At 43.1% G+C, this 18,643-nt stretch overlaps 1 protein-coding gene across 1 annotated transcript in view; it reads left to right on the top strand.

The window, feature by feature from the left end:
- Positions 1-274: 274 nt before the first annotated feature.
- ANKRD22 (ankyrin repeat domain 22) overlaps positions 275-18,643 on the top strand; it is a 28,498-nt gene continuing 10,129 nt past the window's right edge. Inside the window, exons 1-3 of the mRNA XM_018558766.1 lie at positions 275-472; positions 11,874-12,065; positions 17,202-17,309. Of these exons, the coding sequence (XP_018414268.1) occupies positions 452-472; positions 11,874-12,065; positions 17,202-17,309 (321 nt within the window). The 5' untranslated portion in view covers positions 275-451. The remainder of the gene's footprint in view (positions 473-11,873; positions 12,066-17,201; positions 17,310-18,643) is intronic.

The raw sequence follows: 18,643 nt of genomic DNA, 5'->3' as shown, positions 1-18,643 counted from the left end.
CCCTTGTGGAGACCTGCACAGCCCAGAGGCAGAGAAACACAGGTCTCTGTACATAGTGATAACGAGTATGGCTTGTAAAGTGATGTGACATATACTATATGATAAATGTTTTAGGATGTGATTAAGTCGATGTTCTCTATACCATGTCATAGCAGCTCCATATGTGTCAGTAACAATGTACAATGAATGGGGAGAGGCTAGTGTGGTAACTTGTACTAGTCCTGTCTTGTTATTGAGTAACACAACACTCCTGGGTTGGGCATATCATCTGCAATTTCTTCACGTCAGGATGTTTCACACTTCCACCTAGCTGCTGACATGCTGTGAGAGGAGCTTGCTTCATCTTTTACAACTTTCTTGATTATTTTTTTTTTTCCTTTTGATGACCAGTTGAGGAGATCCGTAGAACTGGAAGAAGATCTCACTGGGAAACGGAAGATTTGCTGTGGACATGGGGATTTTATACTCTGAGGTAGGTGTGATTTTAAAGGAAAGCAGAGCACAGTTTCAGCTATTATTACATAGTTACATAGTACTTGAGGTTGAATAAATACATAAGTCCAAGTCCAACCTATTGCGTGTATGCATTTGTTTGAGCGTGTGTGTGTGTGTGTGTGTGTGTATATATGAGTCCATGTGTGATTTTGCTCTTAGCAGTACCTGTACCCCTGTATGTTATGGTCTCCCAGGAAATCGTTCAGGAGTTTATTGAATGATTCCACACTCTTAGCTGAAATCACTTCCTGCGGCAGCTAGTTCCAGACCTTAACCGCTCTAACTGTGAAGAACCCCTTGCGCCCTGTGTGTTTGAAATTTTTTTTTCCACCAATTTTTGGCTGTGCCCTCCTGGTCTTTGTTACGGAGCTAACCGTAAACAGTTTGTTAATGTTGCTGTCACCCTTGAATAGTTTATACAGGAAAAGCATGTCCCCCCTTAATCTCCTAACCTCCAACGAGAACATATTTAATTTTAACAACCTTGTTTCATAGTTCAGGTCCTCGAACCCCTTAATGAGTTTGGTTGCCCTCCTCTGGACTTTTTTCCAGCTCAAGGACATTTTTTCTAAGTATCGGTGACCAAAACTGGACCGCATACTCCAGATGTGGCCGAACCAGTGATCTGTAAAGTGTCAAAATTATAGACTTGTCCCTGCAATACATTCCCTTCTTAATGCAAGACAGGACTCTACCTGCTTTGTTTACAGCAGCCTGGCACTGCGAGCTGTTCTTCAATCTGCGGTCTATAATGACCCCCAAATTCTTCCCCGTCTCCGACTTCCCCAGTGGCACACCCATAAGTGTATAGTCCATTTGCCTATTTTTAACTCCAAGGTGCATTGCCTTACATTTATCTACATTGAACTTCATCTGCTATACAGTTGCCCACTACCCGATTTTATCCAGGTCCTCCTGTAATGTTATAATGTCTAAATCTGTGCCTACTACCCTCCCAATTTTCGTATAATCAGCAAACACTGAGACATGGCTACTCACTCCCTCCCCGATATCATTAATAAATAGGTTAAAAAGCATGGGACCTAGCACAGAACTCTGGGGCACGCCACTCATGACCTCAGCCTGGTCTGGAAAGGTGCCATTAACTGATACTCTTTTATGTTGGAGGGATGTGCTGGTTGTACTTTCTATCTATTGAGCTTTAAGTAATAAACAGTACTAAAGCCTCCTGCACACGGGTGTCTAGGAATTTTATTTAATGACGTTATCTGCATTTGTCCGCATGTAATTATGCATGATATGATTCCATGCGGAATGGTAGAGATGCTTGTCCCTGATGCAGAGCTTGCGTCCAATCATCTCTCTCAATCCAGGAATATGTGCGATTACATGTGGACAGCCATGGACACTGTGCCCATTTACGTCAATGACAGGCTGACAGCGGCCGCATCTGTCCGTGGTTGTACAGACCCCCCTGGGATTCCTGCCACAAGAATCCCCAGACGCCCATCTGCACAAGGCCTTTTATAATAACTGTTTATCATGACTTCACTAATAACAATCTTCTTGGTCACTCTATCAGTATGTAGAGCTAAAAAAATATTATTTTTGTTTTAGTTTTGGAGTGTTTGGAGTTTTGAAACCCCTGGCAGGTTTTTATTGCTGTACCTAGTAAGGAGGGTCACCTCTTTCTGTCCTTGTGTTCATTGTCCGATATGGAGACAGAAAGAGGAAGGGAAATCCAATATTTTACACTTGTCGCCTGAACAGGAATAGTGAGAAATTGTTTCAGGGCTTGTTCACACTTTAGCAGCGTCCTCCTTCTTGTACACTTGGCTGCAAACAGTGCAGATGTAAACAGTGCACATGCACTGAATACAACGCATCCCACTATTTACTTATTTCTTTACAACTTGGAATGTCACAAAGTGAAATTTCATTAATTTTCTTCACAGCAGAGCGCTGCGATGCGCCTCAACACACGGTGGTGAAAAACAAAATACTGCATGGCCATACTTTTTTTTTTCAGTGCACACCACTAGAACTGAACACAAAGCACACAAGGCGGTTTGCTTTATCTGTGCTTTAGAACTGCGCTAGGCAAGGGTGTTCATCACAGACTAAGGCTGGGCACACACCTTACAACTATCGCAAGACTTTTGTCTTGCGATGGTTGTAAGGTAATTAAAAAAACGTACGATCTGCCTATCTTGGACAGGCAGATGGTACTTGCGATGATCGCAAGCCTGCCCCGCTGAGGGGCGGGCTTCCGATGACCGCAATGCCGAACGGGCAGTGTGCGCTTGCGCACACCGGCCCGTCCGGCTTTTATCTTACGAACATGCTACACACCCGCCGAAAATCGTACGATTCTCGGTGGGTTTTCAAACATGTTTGTAAGATAAGTCGTGCGACCTTACAGTAGTAGAGGTCGCACGGCTTCCACCCACCTTACGGTAATCATACGATCGCGGGATTACCCGCGATTATGGTACGATTATCGCAAGGTGTGTGGGCACCTTAATATAGCCATCCTATTTCATTGTAGATCTTTCTTTTCCTCTTCCTGGTGGGTTTCTGGGATAGGAAGTGAAGGGCAATCTCCCCAACAGGAAAAATGAACTGACAGTGGTTTCAACCACTCCCTCCACTAGCCAAAACTCCATTTAAAAAAAAAAAAAAAAAGGTTTTGCGTATACATATGCTTTAAAAAAGCATGTGCCGATGGAAGTGTAATATTAACTTGTAATATTAACTTGTAGAAGCAGGTATTCTGTTAAGTTTAATCAGTGACAGATCTGTGTCACTTTTCTTCAGGGCACAGGAAAGGCAAAAAGTTTTGAATGACGTGTGTGGCTTTACCCCAGTTGTAACATATTTATTCCTGAACTATTCTCTTGTTTTTCTTTAACAAAGCCTTTAAAAATGAGGCTTCTTAAATGCATAATGTATCCCCCTTCCAATACCTGGTGTCACTTCAGCAGAGAGTGAACAACCATCTGGTTATTATGTGAGATAGGAAATACTGCAACAAGTGACCTTGATTTGATATTTAAAGAAATACCTACTCCAGCCAGTTGGAAATTTGTCATGCAAGTATCCTTTCATCTCTGCTATCAGCGCACATGTATCTTCTTCTATTAGAAATTCCCCCCATTAGATCTTTGCTAATTGGAGGCACTGCCAGGACTATTAAAGACCCAGGAACTCTAATCAGTGAAAGGTTGCTGCATGCATGCACGCAGTGACAAATCGTGGCTGCGGTTTATCATCATATAGTATAATAGTACTGAGATTTCCAGCCTGCATGCAATAGCCCCTGCTCTCATAAGCTGCAATTGTGCTATTCATAAAATGTGCTTCAAACACTGAGACACAAGTCACTTATCTACTTATCTTAATGGAAGGTGTGACCTAAGCAATGCGGAAACTAAGCTAAAGACTACAATGCAGTCATATCCTGGGATTTAGAGCTCTTTTAAAACTAGCTGCCTCAATATTACGACTCTAATGCACTTACATTAAATGCGTTATCACCAATATTAGATGCATTGAGTTAAGAAATGCATTAATTTTCAACTGATGAGAGCTATTATTTTACAGGGGACCGTCCAGGGAATGGTTCTGATATAAGTTCATGGTCGCTACCATGAGTTTATAGCAGAACAGTAGAAGGCACCTCCCTAAGGCTTACTGATGTGACCAGCTGGAAGCAGTTGTGTTCCGCCATAAGCCTTATGTCTGTGGCAGCGAAAGGGTTAACTCTTGCAGCGCAAGGGGGGTATTTTTTTTGTATAAGCTAGCATTAGGATCTTGCTAAAAAAAACAAATCAAGAAAGATGTGGGCGTACAGTCGTTTATCAGCCCCTTAAGTCACATTTCTTTGTGGGGATTGCAGGAATTGTTCTTGTATTATAAGAGTCAGCTGAGACAGGGGAATTATGATCCCAGTAATGTGCTTCTTCACTTGTCAGATTAGTAATCTGGTTCACAAGATGTGGGTTCAACTGCTGATAGACAAAAGATGCAATCCAAAACAATCGGACACAATCTGCACATACAGAGTTTTTATGTAAGACATAAGACATTAGTTCCATGGTGTCTGCTGATGATGCATGTGTTTGTGTTTTTTTTGTTTTTTTTATTTCACATATGACAGGCCTTTTCAGCAAAGACGCGTCCTATCAATAAAATGAAGATAGAAGATGTCACCAGCACACCGAATGTGTCCAAATAAAACGTCTTTATTGATGCATAGACATATTGTCACAAGTATGGCAACATTTCAGGGCCACGCAGGGTCCCTTCATTGGGATCAATATGTAGCCACTTGGGGAAGGGGGGAGGAGTCCGGTGATGTCAATGTCCGTGACGTCACCGGATCTCCGACGGGACTCCTAGAAGACCCGGAAGCCAGCGGAGAGGTGAGTGTTTTCATTACTGATTAAAATTCTTTTGATCGATCAAAAATTTTAACTATTAATCGAGTAATCGTTAATTTCCGCAGCCCTAATATGAACCTGATGAAGGGACCCCGAGCAGATCTGAAACGTTGCCATCCTTGTGACAATATGTCTATATATCGATAAAGACCTTTTATTTGGATACATTTCTTTGTTGTGTTCTATCTTCATTTTATAGATGAACGCTTCTTTGCTGAAAATACCTGCCATCCGCAGTCCTCCAAGGAGTGTACTTTTTAGGAGTGCGGTGGGTCACAGATTGGACTATCTATAGAATGGTTTGCAATATTAATTTTCAATTAACATAAAACATTTTGATTGAAATCTATAATCTGCTGTATCTATGCAAGTAAAGTAAACGTACTGTGTATTATAATTTGTGATGGATGGAAATAAGAGACTCTAGGAATGCAGCGGGGCTTTGGGACCATTTTTGAATTGATGATTTTACACAAGAACATGGCCTCCTTTGTAGTTTGTGAGAGCTCAGTATTCTGTCCAATGTCCATTTAGCTGGCTGTAGATACTAGTTTTGTAGTATGTGTTGGACACACTTTAGATGCTTCATAACTTTATTCACATAGCCAATAAAGAGTAATGGAAAATGCTTGCAAGTACATTCTTCATTCATGCATGTGGTGAATGTTGGAGAACTTCCAGCACCCACATTGTTTTAACCTTTGTTGGGCTACATTGCATTTATTTGTTTGGGTCAGCACAAAGTAATGTGGTACCTGGTAAAAGGTCTGTATTAAGCCATTGTGCTCAGTTCAACCTTGAGCCCAGTGGCTGAAGTCTCTTGATGGGTGTTGGAGATGCCTGCTGAATTTAACCTTTGGGGTTCATGTGAATGAAGCCTCAGAAAACATGTGATTTGGTATGTTCACACAATTGAAAAATAACGGTTATTCTCTATATATTATAATATAATGCTTTTGATATCTCAGTGGTTCTCAATCATTGGTACATGTACCCTATGGGGTATATGTGATGGGTTCAGGAGGGGGCTTTGCAGAGTTGTAGTAAATACCTTATGTATAAAATGCATATCAGCACGTTACTTCCTATTTTTTTTTATATTAAAACCCAGCGGAGTGGGCGGGGACCGGGCAGTTGTGCGCTGTGATTGGCGGAAGGTTGCCATGGCGATAGAATGCTGACCCGGTACGGGAGACGCGCTGTGTCAGATTACACAGCGCGGCTCCCAATCGGGCTAAGCATTCTATCGCCATGGCAACCATCAGTATCCGGCGACCGGCGGGCTCCCCATCTCTGCGCCGGGAGTGTCGGATGAACGGATGATCCGACACTCTCGGCGCAGAGATTGGGGGCCTGCTGGCCGCTGGGTACCGATCCGGCGCTGGGACTGTGCTGGGCCCGAGGCCCTGGTGTGCCCGCACCGCCCGTAGTTCCGCCACTGCTTATGTGGGCTGAAGGGGCAGCTGCTTTGGGCCCTGGCCGACTGCCCCTTTTGCCCTGCGTTAAAGACGGCCCTGGCTGCGTGTGATTAGTATGCAGCCCCTGTCCTTCTCTATGGGACTACGCAGCCTTACGCCGCCCTACCCTGACCCCAAGTGCAGGTCTGTGCGGGTGTCCTGGCACGGATGTAGACAGGATCCATCCTGTCAGCGTACGAGTGTGCAGGGTGGGTGAATGTAGGGCGGCATATGGCCATGCAGTCCCATAGAAAAAGAAAGGGGCTGCGTACTAATCACACGCAGCACCTGTCCTTCCTGGGAGCTGCACGATATGGCCGTGCACGCAGCTGTACGTGCTGGCCGTTGCTTGTGTGAATGAGGCCTAAAGCTGTGATATAATGGAATTCAGTATATTTAATGCAAACGACAGGCACACCTGTCAAGCCCCTTTGTGACCCAATGAGATGCTGCCTGAGGCAACTGCCTGAGGCTGCCTCATTATAGGGACAGCTCTGAACCTAGAGAATATATAAAGGTAAGTGACCTCTGGACACCAATGTTGGGGGAGCTTTCCTAATGCCACTGAAACCAAGGATGGAGCTTTTTTCATTTATTTCCACTGACTGACAATCCTGGTGCATGTTTTTTTTACCTACACTGACTTAGTAATCCTGTGACATGTTTTAATCATACTGAATACCACTCCAGGATATGTGTGAAGTTGGCCGCAGCACACACAAATGGTATATTTGTATTCATGTTTTACAAACGGGGTGCCAACTTCACATAGCTCACTCCAGGGACTTTTTTTACTCCCACTAACATCCAGGCATTTCTTACTCCCGCTGACCGCTAGCTTAAGCCTGGCCCCACAGCAGTCTGAAGGACAGTGAACTTGCCCTTTACGTACCCCTGCTCTACATAGTTTATCAGCACCTGTGTCAGCAATTTCTACAACGTGTTTGCATATTGAGAGATCTCTGGGTTTCCCTGGTAAATCAGGAAAAGCAAGTATGAACGGCTACGTAAGGTGTTAGAATACTTGTGGCTGTTGCGACAACATTAATTTTCAAGTGGCACACCCTTGCTCGAAGATTTGCCCATTGAAACCATGCACGCCCTGTATCTTATTTACATTTTTCTACTCTTTAAGTTGTCACATGAACAGATTTTACAAAGAAATCTATATAATATATAACAAATCATTTTTACTGTTGTATGCCAACCCCACCTTGTATCCTCCAATTTTACATCTTTGGGTAATTTCCTTCTACGTTTAATAGGTTACATCCTATCATAACCTCTAGCACAACAGATTTCATAATGTTTAATTATTAGGAGAGAGTCATATTTATGAAAGATGATGATTCTTGATACACACATAACCGTGCCCACTTGTATACTACGAGCTTGCATTGCGCCTTATTGTGGCAATGATGGATCAGTCAAAAAAGACCAACCTGGCCAATAAATAGTCTTTGAACAAAGGTTATCTGATACTTTTATCCTATAGACACTGAATTGTTATCTGAACCTGAAGGTATAAGACAATTACAAGTACAATCTTTGTATCTTTATTATAGTTTTACTGCTTACCTATAAGGCTAAAATACTGTTGTAGCTGCCTTGATTTATTACTTCACACTCTTGAACAGAAACGTATCAAATTTATACCAATTCCACATATTCAGCCTCTGAATTCTAATTTCAAGATGGAAAACATTTTGTCCACCAGTGTAAAATAAAGACATTGTTGTGTAAAGATGCTCCGGAAGCCTGCAGATGCTTCCAGCTTCAGAAGTCAACATATTCCTTCTAGTGTAGAACTTATTGACTGGCAGTATTTATATCTCTTCAGGTTTTTGGTAGTAAATGATGAGGGTATGAGATTGGTAATCGGAGTAATTCAAAATTAACCATATTCTATTCTCTGCATTATTGAACCTGAAATCCAAGTGGAAAAATTTAACTTGAGTTGTCAGATGACCTGCAAGTAACATTGTCAGTAACTGTATCTCAGTTCTATGTTTTTCTTGCAGAAATCTCACTAGTTGTAGCGAGCTTCTGTTTTGGTGATTTACTGTTTTTATATAAATATTTTAAAATCCTTATTACTGTTTTCAGCTTTTCCTAGCTATGCATCTGTAAAGTAAAACCAAGCTATTGTATATTTTGAAGTCCTACTAGTGATTTTATTAGTTTATTATTACAGGTAGCGCCACAAATTTACACATTCACATCAGTCCCTGACCTCAAGAATCTAAGGTCCCTATCTCACGCGCATACATACAGGGCCAATTTACCTTCCAGCATGGCATGTGGGAGGAAACCAGAGTACCCCACGCAAGCACAGGGAGAACATGCAAACACCTGGCAGATAGTGACCTGGCTGGGGATAACCACTACACCATTGTGCTGCTGATGATTTCAACAATCTGGCAAAGGGAATATGGCGACATATTGGGCAAACCACTGGGGTATTGGTAGTTATTAAAAGGATTAAGAAGCTTTGTTCTAGTGCCTGACACTCGTATAACTTAATTTCACAAGGCTGTCCTATAAATAAATCCTGAAAATTGATACCACCTTTTTAGAGAGGATAGGTACTAGTGGTCCACATCTGTATTTAGACCACACTAAATTGGAAAGTCTACTGTGTTTTTCCAAACATGCATTTCCACAGACTGCTTAGAGGTACGTCTTTTGTTCTACAGACTCTACAAGTAAATACAGTGGAGCATAAATGTCAATGTGCGCACTTATGTTTTAGTGCTTTGTAAATGACTGCTATTATGTGTTTTCTCCAGCAAGGAAGTGTTACTGAGATGCTGTCTACGGGTCTAGTTTTTATTACTGTCAGGATGTCAAGTTTACTATATGCCATATCTGTTTTCTTATCAGGTACATATATATGAAGATGTGATTGTGCTGACATGAAACATTAGTAACTAGAAAACAAACAAACATATTTAAAGGAAATGTATATTTAAAGGAATTGTATAGTGGCATTTTAATTGTTTTATTTGGTTATATTATGTTTTGGACCGAAGATTACAATAGAAAATTTTTATTTTTCTCTCCTATAAACATGAAATATTGCATATGAATATATCATGATGATCGTGTTTAACCAAAGGGTGGCATTTGAGTCAGCTTTAAAATGAGTCAAGAAGCAATATTAGAAAAACAATGCTGTAAGAATAGTTGAAAAACCTGATCAGAAAACAAATACAAGATACAGTTCTGTATTCTTACTCCCACTTCTCTCCACCAATGTGCTTTATGATAAGTAGAGCATTAAATATTAATGAAGTTTCCAGGAAAAAAAATTGTCAGCACTGTAAAGAGGTTCTTACTATGAATGTCAAGCAGTTCAGTTAGTTTAGAACTAGCAAGGGCTGTGCAAGTGGAAGGTTGCCACTAGTGCATAAAATAGCATTCCCAGAACTTGGTCCTGCTAACCAAGAAAGACGTCCAATCAAAAAGAAACCTGTTAACATTGTACTAAAAGTGACAATTGCAAATACATGAAAAATCTGCACATCAATAGAAAGAGAATTCTGAAACTGGGGTTCCCAAACTCCTCTATGAAGCACCAACTGAGTATTCCATAACGAAACGCAGCTTGCGTGGGTTTTCTCCGGGTACTTCGGTTTCCTCCCACATGCAAGACATGCTGGTGGATTAATTGGCTACTGTGTAAATTGGCCCTGTATGTATGCATGGGACCTTTAGATTGTAAGCTCCTTGAGGGCAGGGACTGATGTGAATTTAAAATGTAAGGCGCTGTGTAAATTGCCGGTGCGATATAAATACTTGTAATAAAATTTATGAAAAAAGAGAGGGGAAGAGGCACAACTGTACTATTTATGTATATTTTATAATGTACTTGAAGCTGCTTCTATTTCATGCAGTGGCGGACCTAAGAAACAAAGGGCCCCGGTGCAAGATTTTTTCTCGGGGCCCCCCCCCCCACCACTAACCCTGCTAACCACCAAAGAATTAATAAAGGTGAAAAGAGTATTTGTTTTTTTTGTGTTTTTTTTTTAAAGGCAATTGCTGCTTATACACAGGGCTTAGGTGGCTGTGTGGGGTCTCAGGCGAGCTTTGCAGGGTCTATGGTGGGCTGTACACTCTCAGGTGGCTTACAGGTTCTATGGTGGGCTGTGTGGGGTTAAAGGTGGTTTGTGCGGATTTATTGGTGGCTGTGCGGCTGATAGGTGGTCTGTGCAGAGTCAATGGCAGCTGCGCAGCTCTCAATGCATATACTGAGCCTCACAGGTATACCTGTCACTGTACACATATACATGACCCCCCCTATACACAACGCCCTCCGTGACATACAGTACATATACTGAGCCACACTTCTCACTGTACACATATACAGGACCCCCTCCCCCAATACAGAGCCCCACTTCTCACTGTACACATATTCAGGACCCCCAACACACATATAGTGCCCCACTTCTCACTGCACACATATATACAGGACCCCCAACACACATATAGTGCCCCACTTCTCACTGTACACATATACAGGACCCCCAACACACATATAGTGCCCCACTTCTCACTGTACACATATACAGGACCCACTTCCCCAATACAGAGACCCACTTCTCACATATACAGGACCCCCTCCCCCAATGCAGAGCCTCACTTCTCACTGTACACATATACAGGACCCCCAACACACATATAGTGCCCCACTTCTCACTGTACACATATACAGGACCCCCTCCCCCAATGCAGAGCCTCACTTCTCAGTGTACACATGTATAGGGACCCCCAACCCCACTTTCACAAGACCCCTCCTCCCCCCCCACTCCCCCATACAGGGCCCCACTTATCACTGCACAGTGCACCCTTTTAAAGGTACTGTATGCAAAATCTTGAGGCAATGTAAATAACGAAGTGTGGCCCCTTTGAAAATATATACCAGACAGGGCTGCACTCATATACTGGACACCCCAGCAACAAGACGCCCTGCAGCACATTCGCCCACTGCCTCCCTCTCCCCTCGCGGCCGTTCAGTCCTCCATTCAGACTCACCCGGTATAGGATCCAGCATCACGGCCACACAGTGTGCAGGGGGCGGGGCATGCGACACAGACGCACTCTCGTCTCCCGCCGCCTGTTACTAAGGACGCGGCCGGGAGAGGAGGTGAGTCATAGAACCCGCCCCTTTGCTCAGAAGCTCCTGTGCCGGAAAAAGTGATCGCAACCGCCGCGGCCGACTTTAAAGGGCCCCGCTCAGTCTCCTCTGCCCAGTGGCCACAATCCCCGGGAGTGGATCTCAGTGGGCCCCCCCACTGCCTTGGGCCCCGGGCGGCGGCACCTGCCGCACCGCCAGTAGTTCCGCCACTGATTTCATGTAAGCTGTGCTGCAGAGGGGTTGACCACCAACTTTTAGGATGTCCTATTCCTGACTGCATATTGCAGGAAATGGAGGCAAACCTGTTCAGCCACTCTTCGTTATAATATAATGATTAGATTAGTGTCTGTGATTAATCATTGACTTTATTTTTTTTATCAGCCAATTTGTCAAGCTGCATATGGAAATGAACTAGATGAGGTCCAGCTCCTGTTGGCAGAAGATCCCAAAAATCTGAATGTGAAGGATAGTTTTGGTGGTGACACCCCACTGATCTGTGCCTGCCGGCGAGGTCATATCGCAGTAGTCCGTTATTTACTGTCCATGAAAGCGGATGTAAACCTCCCAAATAATGTAAGTAAAAAAAGTATCAAGTAGAAACATTCATAAGTACATGACATTTAGCCCTCGTTCACACCTGAACGTTTTGTAGCGCGTTCTACGCTCGAAGAACGCTCTACAAAACGCTCAAAAATATAAATTGCATTGGAGTCAATTGACTCGTTCCCACCTTGCCGTATTTCCGCCCGTCCCGAACGCGCTACAAAACGGCCCACGCCTGAAAAGGTACAGGTACTACTTTGGGCTGTTTTGTAGGGCGTTTTCCATTGGAATACAGCCAAGTAGCCTTCGGAATCGCGCGGCGGTCGCGTGACTTTTTTACTGCGAATCGCGGTTAAAAAAACCGCGCGGCGGCAGACGCGCTTTTGCAATACGCCTAGGTGTGAACCCAGTGTTATGGATCTTGTTACGTGATGTTTGTTTTCACTATTTTGCATTGTGGCAATTTGTGCAGAAAAAAAAATGACAACTAAACTTTTTCTTTGATAACTTTGTAACACGTGATGGCTCCTACCTTTTGGACTTAAAGGATCCTGCACTATTCTGTTTTCTTATAATTATCACATCTGAAACTAGACTTGATAACTTTAGATCAGCCTTCTTAACCGGGGTACCTTCCCACTTCCTCAGGGCAGTGTTAATTTCGTTGACAAAAAGTTTTAATTTTTTTCGTCAACTGCATGTTTTTTTGTGACAAACGAAATGAAAACGAAGTATAGAGAAGTTAATGGATCGAAAAGAAAACAAGAATTCTGGGAGTGACTATTCCCTGAGCTCTTCCTGTAGTAGGGAGACATGCACAACTGAATAATAACTGTTAGGGAAGGAGCGAAGTCCCCCCTGTTTGCTGCAGTGGAACCCAATAGCAGGAAACAATACCAGAAGGAGAGTCCAGGCTGAGGTACAAGATAGGATGATCCAAAATGCGTTGCCAGAGTACAGTCCAGGTCGAGGCAGGCAGCGAGTATCCTAAATGGGGAGACAAGCCAGGGGTCGATAACAAGGAGATCCAAATAGCGGGGAAGGAAGGCAGGAAACCGGAAATGAGGTGACATCATTCATCATATATGGACCTGCCCATATGTGGTAAATAATGAGGAGAGGGCTCCTTCTCCTATCTCTCTCCCTGCCCTGTGTGACGCTGACATCAATCAAATCACTGGGGATAGCTGATGAGAGAGGGGAAAGAGTGCTTTCTCTTCAAAATGTACCACATATGGGCAAGTCCATATATGGTGAATGATGTCACTGGGGATCCCTGCAGACTGGTAAGCATCCGATCAGCAGGGATCCCCAGTGACATAATTCACCATATATGGACTTGCTCATATGTGGTAAATGATGGAGAGAGAGGGCTCCTTTCTTTCTCTCTCTCTGTCTCTCTGTCTCTCTCTCTCTCTCTCTCTCTCTCTCTCTCTATCATACTAAAATCACTGGGGATCGTTGATGAGAGAGTGGAAAGAGGGCTCTCTTCAGCATTTACAACAAATGGGCAAGTCCATATATGGTGAATGATGTCATTGGGGATCCCTGCAGACTGGCATCAGCAGGGATCCACAGTGACATTATTCAGCAGGTCTCAAGAATCACTGTCAGTCACAGTGACGACGATCAGTGGGGAGGATCCCGACAGTATTGTCGGGATCTCTCCTCATTGCGGCGCTTAGCCCCGCCCACCATTTTGAAGGGTTTTCAGGCTTAAGGTGCATTTTAACAGGAGTAAATTACACAATTTAGCCTAAGGAATGCAATAATAAAGAAAAGATAGAACCCCATAGTTCTCCTTTAAATAATGCATTACACTTTATATAAAACCATTAGATTTGGTCGACTAAAATACGACTAAAACTAAAATGGCATTTTAGTCAAAAGACTAAATTGAAATTTGCTGTCACAATTAACACTGCCTCGGGTGCCTCGAAATTTTCACACAATGTCATGCCTCTGGTGTGAAGAGAGCTCCTGATGTGAAGTGGGGTTTCCAAAATTAAGGCGGACTCCTGATATAAAGGAGGGATTCTGATGTGGAGGAGGAACCCCCTTTTTTTTCTGTGTTCTTTCATAGGGGTCCTCCCTTTAAAATCCATACTAGGCCACTATTTTGGAAAAGGTTCTGGTATGGATTTTAGAGGGACCATAGATCCTTTTTTTACATTTACAAATGTTTACATATTTGGACTGTGGTATCGAGATTTTGCATACTTTTAAAAGGTGCCATGAGCTAAAAAAAAGTGGAGAAATACTGCTTTAGATAATTGGGATGATGCACAATTAAAAATGGTACAATAAGTTATATTTTGTGATAATTGTATCTGGTTTCTGTAATTCTAAGTTTGATTGGTGGTTTAGAATTATTAGTGCTTTAAATGGCAACAGGAACACTGCTTATCGAGAAGCAAAATTATTATATTCTACATTAAACCGTCAGCAGGAACAAGCTCAAAGTGTCTAGTGTGAAATGCGTCAGGTGGGCTTGTTTCTGCATCTCAGAGTATGATGTTGCTGCTAATGATTGCTTTGGTGCAGCGGCGTCGCAAGGGGGGAGCGGGGGGTGTGGCCTGCACCCGGGTGCCACCATTGGAGGGGTGACACCAAAATGACTGACAAGACATTTTGGTGTCACCCCCCCTATGAAAAGACGGGCACTCGGTCACTGACCGAGAGCCCAACAGTTTCAGGAGAGAAGAGGGGACCCGGCGGCATACCACGTGCATGCGCAATGACGTCACGGCGGGGTGTCACCCGCTCTCCGCTCCGGGTGTCACCCAGCCTTGGGGCGCCCCTGCTTTTGGTGGAAACGAGCCCAGCCAGCACCTGAGATGTGACTGGGGAGAGTGGAGCCTGGCTTTACCTGGAATGGCATGTCATATGTTCAGTGCTTTAAATTGTAGTTTATATCTTTTAGATCTCTACCCACCCATAACAATTTATATACATACACTCAGCACACAGTCCCATGAGTTGATGTCTGTTCTGACTGCAGATGATGAATTTCCGCCCCATTGGGAAATCTTCTTGGCAGACGATATTTCCTTTGGTTCCAATCAAAATGATTAACTAAGTCGTCTCAATCTCTCCCCAATAAATGGTTGAGAGTCTTAACGGTTCAGTGCCATTTACCACAAATCAATAGTCTGTCTTAGAAGACTGCCACGAACATATAGCACACATAATGATTCTAAGAAAAACAATGTCTATTTTTTGGAGAACTACAAACCTCTTTGGTCTTATCTGGCGTTGGCTCAGGAGACATTGGGTATGTTTTATCAACCTAATGCTGGCCACAGACCTTATAAACCATCGCAAGACTTATGTCTTACGATGGTTGTAAGGTAATTAAAAAAACGGACGATCTGCCTATCTTGATCGCAAGCTGCCCCGCTGAGTGGCAGGCTCCCGATGACCGCAATGCTGAACGGGCAGTGTGCGCTTGCGCACACCGGCCCGTGCGGCATTTATTTAACGAACATGCCACACACCCGCCAGCAATCGTTCGATTCTCGGCGGGTTTTCGAACATGTTCCTAAGATAAAAATCGTGCGACCTTACAGTAGGAGAGGTCGCACGCCTTCCACACACCTTGCGATCGTACGATCACGGGATTTCCCGCGATTATCGTACGATTATCGCAAGGTGTGTGGGCACCTTTAGAGTGTCTGGGCTGTAGTAGAATTTCTAAGGCCTGGTTCACAACAATATTCCAGCAGCAATACAAGAAGCTGGCCTTTGCTCAGCACACCATTAAAACTGCCAGAGAACACCAAAAAACCAACGCCACCAGCTGCATCAGTAAAAAATTGAAAGGTAGAATCAACAACAAATTCCTCCTGCCAAAAAGAGCGGCCATTATATTCCTGAAGGAAAGGGTACCAAAGCTGTAAGTCCTCTTTTATCCCACCAGATCCCTGATGTCTCCATAAAGAGGACCTGTCACATATTTTGCTATCACATAAGGGGGTTTTCTAACCCCCCTATGTGATAGCAATAAAGTTTCCCCCCCAAAAATGTAAAGTTACAAATAAAAAAGAATTACATTTTTTTTAAAGTCCCCCCCATACATACACGCATGCAAACAGGCGTCGGGTGCGCATACGTGTGAAAACGACGATTTCGCCCATTACGCCGCACATGTTACATATTGTCGCGAACGTCGGAGTGAGAGCAATAATTGTAGGGCTATCAATCACTGATAACACTAAACTGATGAGCAGTAAAAGCTTTTAAAGCGTCACCTATGGTCAATTTTGGGCATGGTAATTTTTTGCGATTTTTGCGGGTGCGCGCAATTTTAAAGCATGACATGTTTGGTGTCTATTTACCCGACATGACCCCGTCTTTTTATATTTTACCAAAAACATGGGTGATAAATGGGTGTGGTTACTGGGGGTGTGGCCACTAAAGGGTGTGGCCACTGAGGGGTGTGGTCACCGAGGGGCGCTGTAAAGCTTTCTCGCACAGGGCGCCTAAAGGCCTAAGGCCGGCCCTGCCACCAGATAATCACACATGCAAGTAAGTAGTAAAAGCTGATCGGCTTGCAGTTCTGCCCCTCCCAGTCTGAATCCTGTGCTGCAGGGAAGTACAGGAAGATAGTACAAGGACAGTCTGAGGGACTGTTTAAAACAGATTTTCAATGAACACATAAATAGGCTAAATTAGGTATTGGATAGCTGCCTACATTTCTGCTTTAATAGTATTTTTCCTGTTTTTATTGCTGGTTTTCTGTTGCCTTTAACGTTACAAGGTGGAAGCCGATTATTCATTTTTAATTGGAGCTTCTTTGTCTTGACTTGATTTGCTGCACTTAGTGACACCCTTATGCATTTGCTTATATGGAATAGAATTCTGATGCTGGAGCCCCATGTCGCTAAAAACACTCAGCTCTTTCTACAGCCTCGGAGCTTCCTATATCCTGACAGACCAGTGAAAGATTATTTCTGATTGCCAAAGAATTTTGTTTGCATTTGGGTAGTTCTGTTCTTAGATTACCACTGTACTTTGGTTTGAACAATTCCCTTTGCCTCTATTGTTATACAATTCCTTTACAACAGTCATAGTTATCAAACCTAACTATGTAGTACATTAAATGGTAACTGAAGGTGACATGTTGACATTTGAACTGAAAGCAATTTCACCTTTATCTGATTACAGAAGGAAAGGACATGTTTGCACTATGCTGTAAGAAAAAGGTTTACTTTTCTGGACTACTTGCTGATTGTAATCCTGATGCCAGTTATGCTTATTGGCTATGTTATCATGGTGAGTATAGAAAAAGTATTGTTATGAGGTTTCTGAAACTACAGGTATCCATACTCGGACCAATCTCCATCCAGTGTGGGCATCACCTGCTACATTCAGCCAACGATCAGGCCAAGAAGGGCTTACCTAGTAATAAAGAATACTTCCGAGTGTTAAAAGCACTACTTGCTGCATGCAATGTTATTCCACCATGACATTCCACTGCCATGCTTAATGTATGGGCACACACAACTAATAGATCCACTATAGCACACAATTAGTATCAAAATACAAGTGCTTGTAATTCTCTCTCAATACTGATCCAAAGATGATTAAATATCACCTATTATCACATTTCTGAAGCTGCTAATATGCATAATATTTGGTTTCTGCACTGTAAAATCCAATTAGTAAACCTTACTAAAAAAAAGCATGCAAACCGATTGCCTCAAAAAAGCAAGTAAACTAGAGTAGGAATTGTATTTTGTACTTACAAATTCTTATTGAGTATGGTACACTTACACATTAGTATACACAATTAAAAAAAATGAGTGTATATTACTTGAAAAGTTACTTAAGGTGTACTCTTTACTAAGCATAGATTACTCAGATTTGCTACTTCAAATAACAAAATAATTTTAAGTTAAGTATACAGTGTACGGTATTACAAAGAACAACTTTATTTAGGTTGGGCTAACTAATGTGATATTTTATGCAACTTCTAACTACAACTCAAACTACAATGTTTGAGTTGTAGTTAGTTGCACAGCAGTCTGATTTAATTGTTAAAACCATACAAACCGATTGCCTTTAAAAAAACCAAGTAAATGGTACTTGTAAAATGGATGTTGGAAAGACTGAAATAACTCATAACCTCTTGCTACACGTGGGGCATATGGCCAGACCACATAATGTCACCAGCCTGCTTCTGGGTTTGGGGTGCACCTGCCACCCATGCCGTGAATGGACAGAGCCCAAGTTAATCAACAGGTTATGATGGCTGAAACCTGCTGATCGTCTCTGTCCAATCACAGACAAGAGTTCTGTGTCATTGATCTGATTGTTTCTTGTGCCCTGCGAGCAGGGAGGAAAAAAAACAATCAAATCTGAGTAAAAGCTGCACACATTACTCTTGTTAGGCACACAGTTAACCCTTTCATTGCCCTTAGATGTTAACCCCTTCCCAGCCAGTGTCATTAATACAGTGTGCAATATTATATCGGACCACTGTATTAGTGTCACCAGGGCCGGCCTTAGGGGTGTGCGAGCAGTGCGGCCGCACAGGGCGCCGTGCGGCCGACACAGCTCGTCCTGGGGGCGGCTTCTCTCCCCCTCACCGCTGGGCACCGGCCACC

This window comes from Nanorana parkeri, unplaced genomic scaffold (genome assembly GCF_000935625.1).
Source record: "Nanorana parkeri isolate BGI_ZX_2015 unplaced genomic scaffold, ASM93562v1 scaffold356, whole genome shotgun sequence".
Taxonomy (NCBI): domain Eukaryota; kingdom Metazoa; phylum Chordata; class Amphibia; order Anura; family Dicroglossidae; genus Nanorana; species Nanorana parkeri.
The sequence above is the reverse complement of the archived record's forward strand: the minus strand, read 5'-3'. Positions and strand labels throughout refer to the sequence as shown.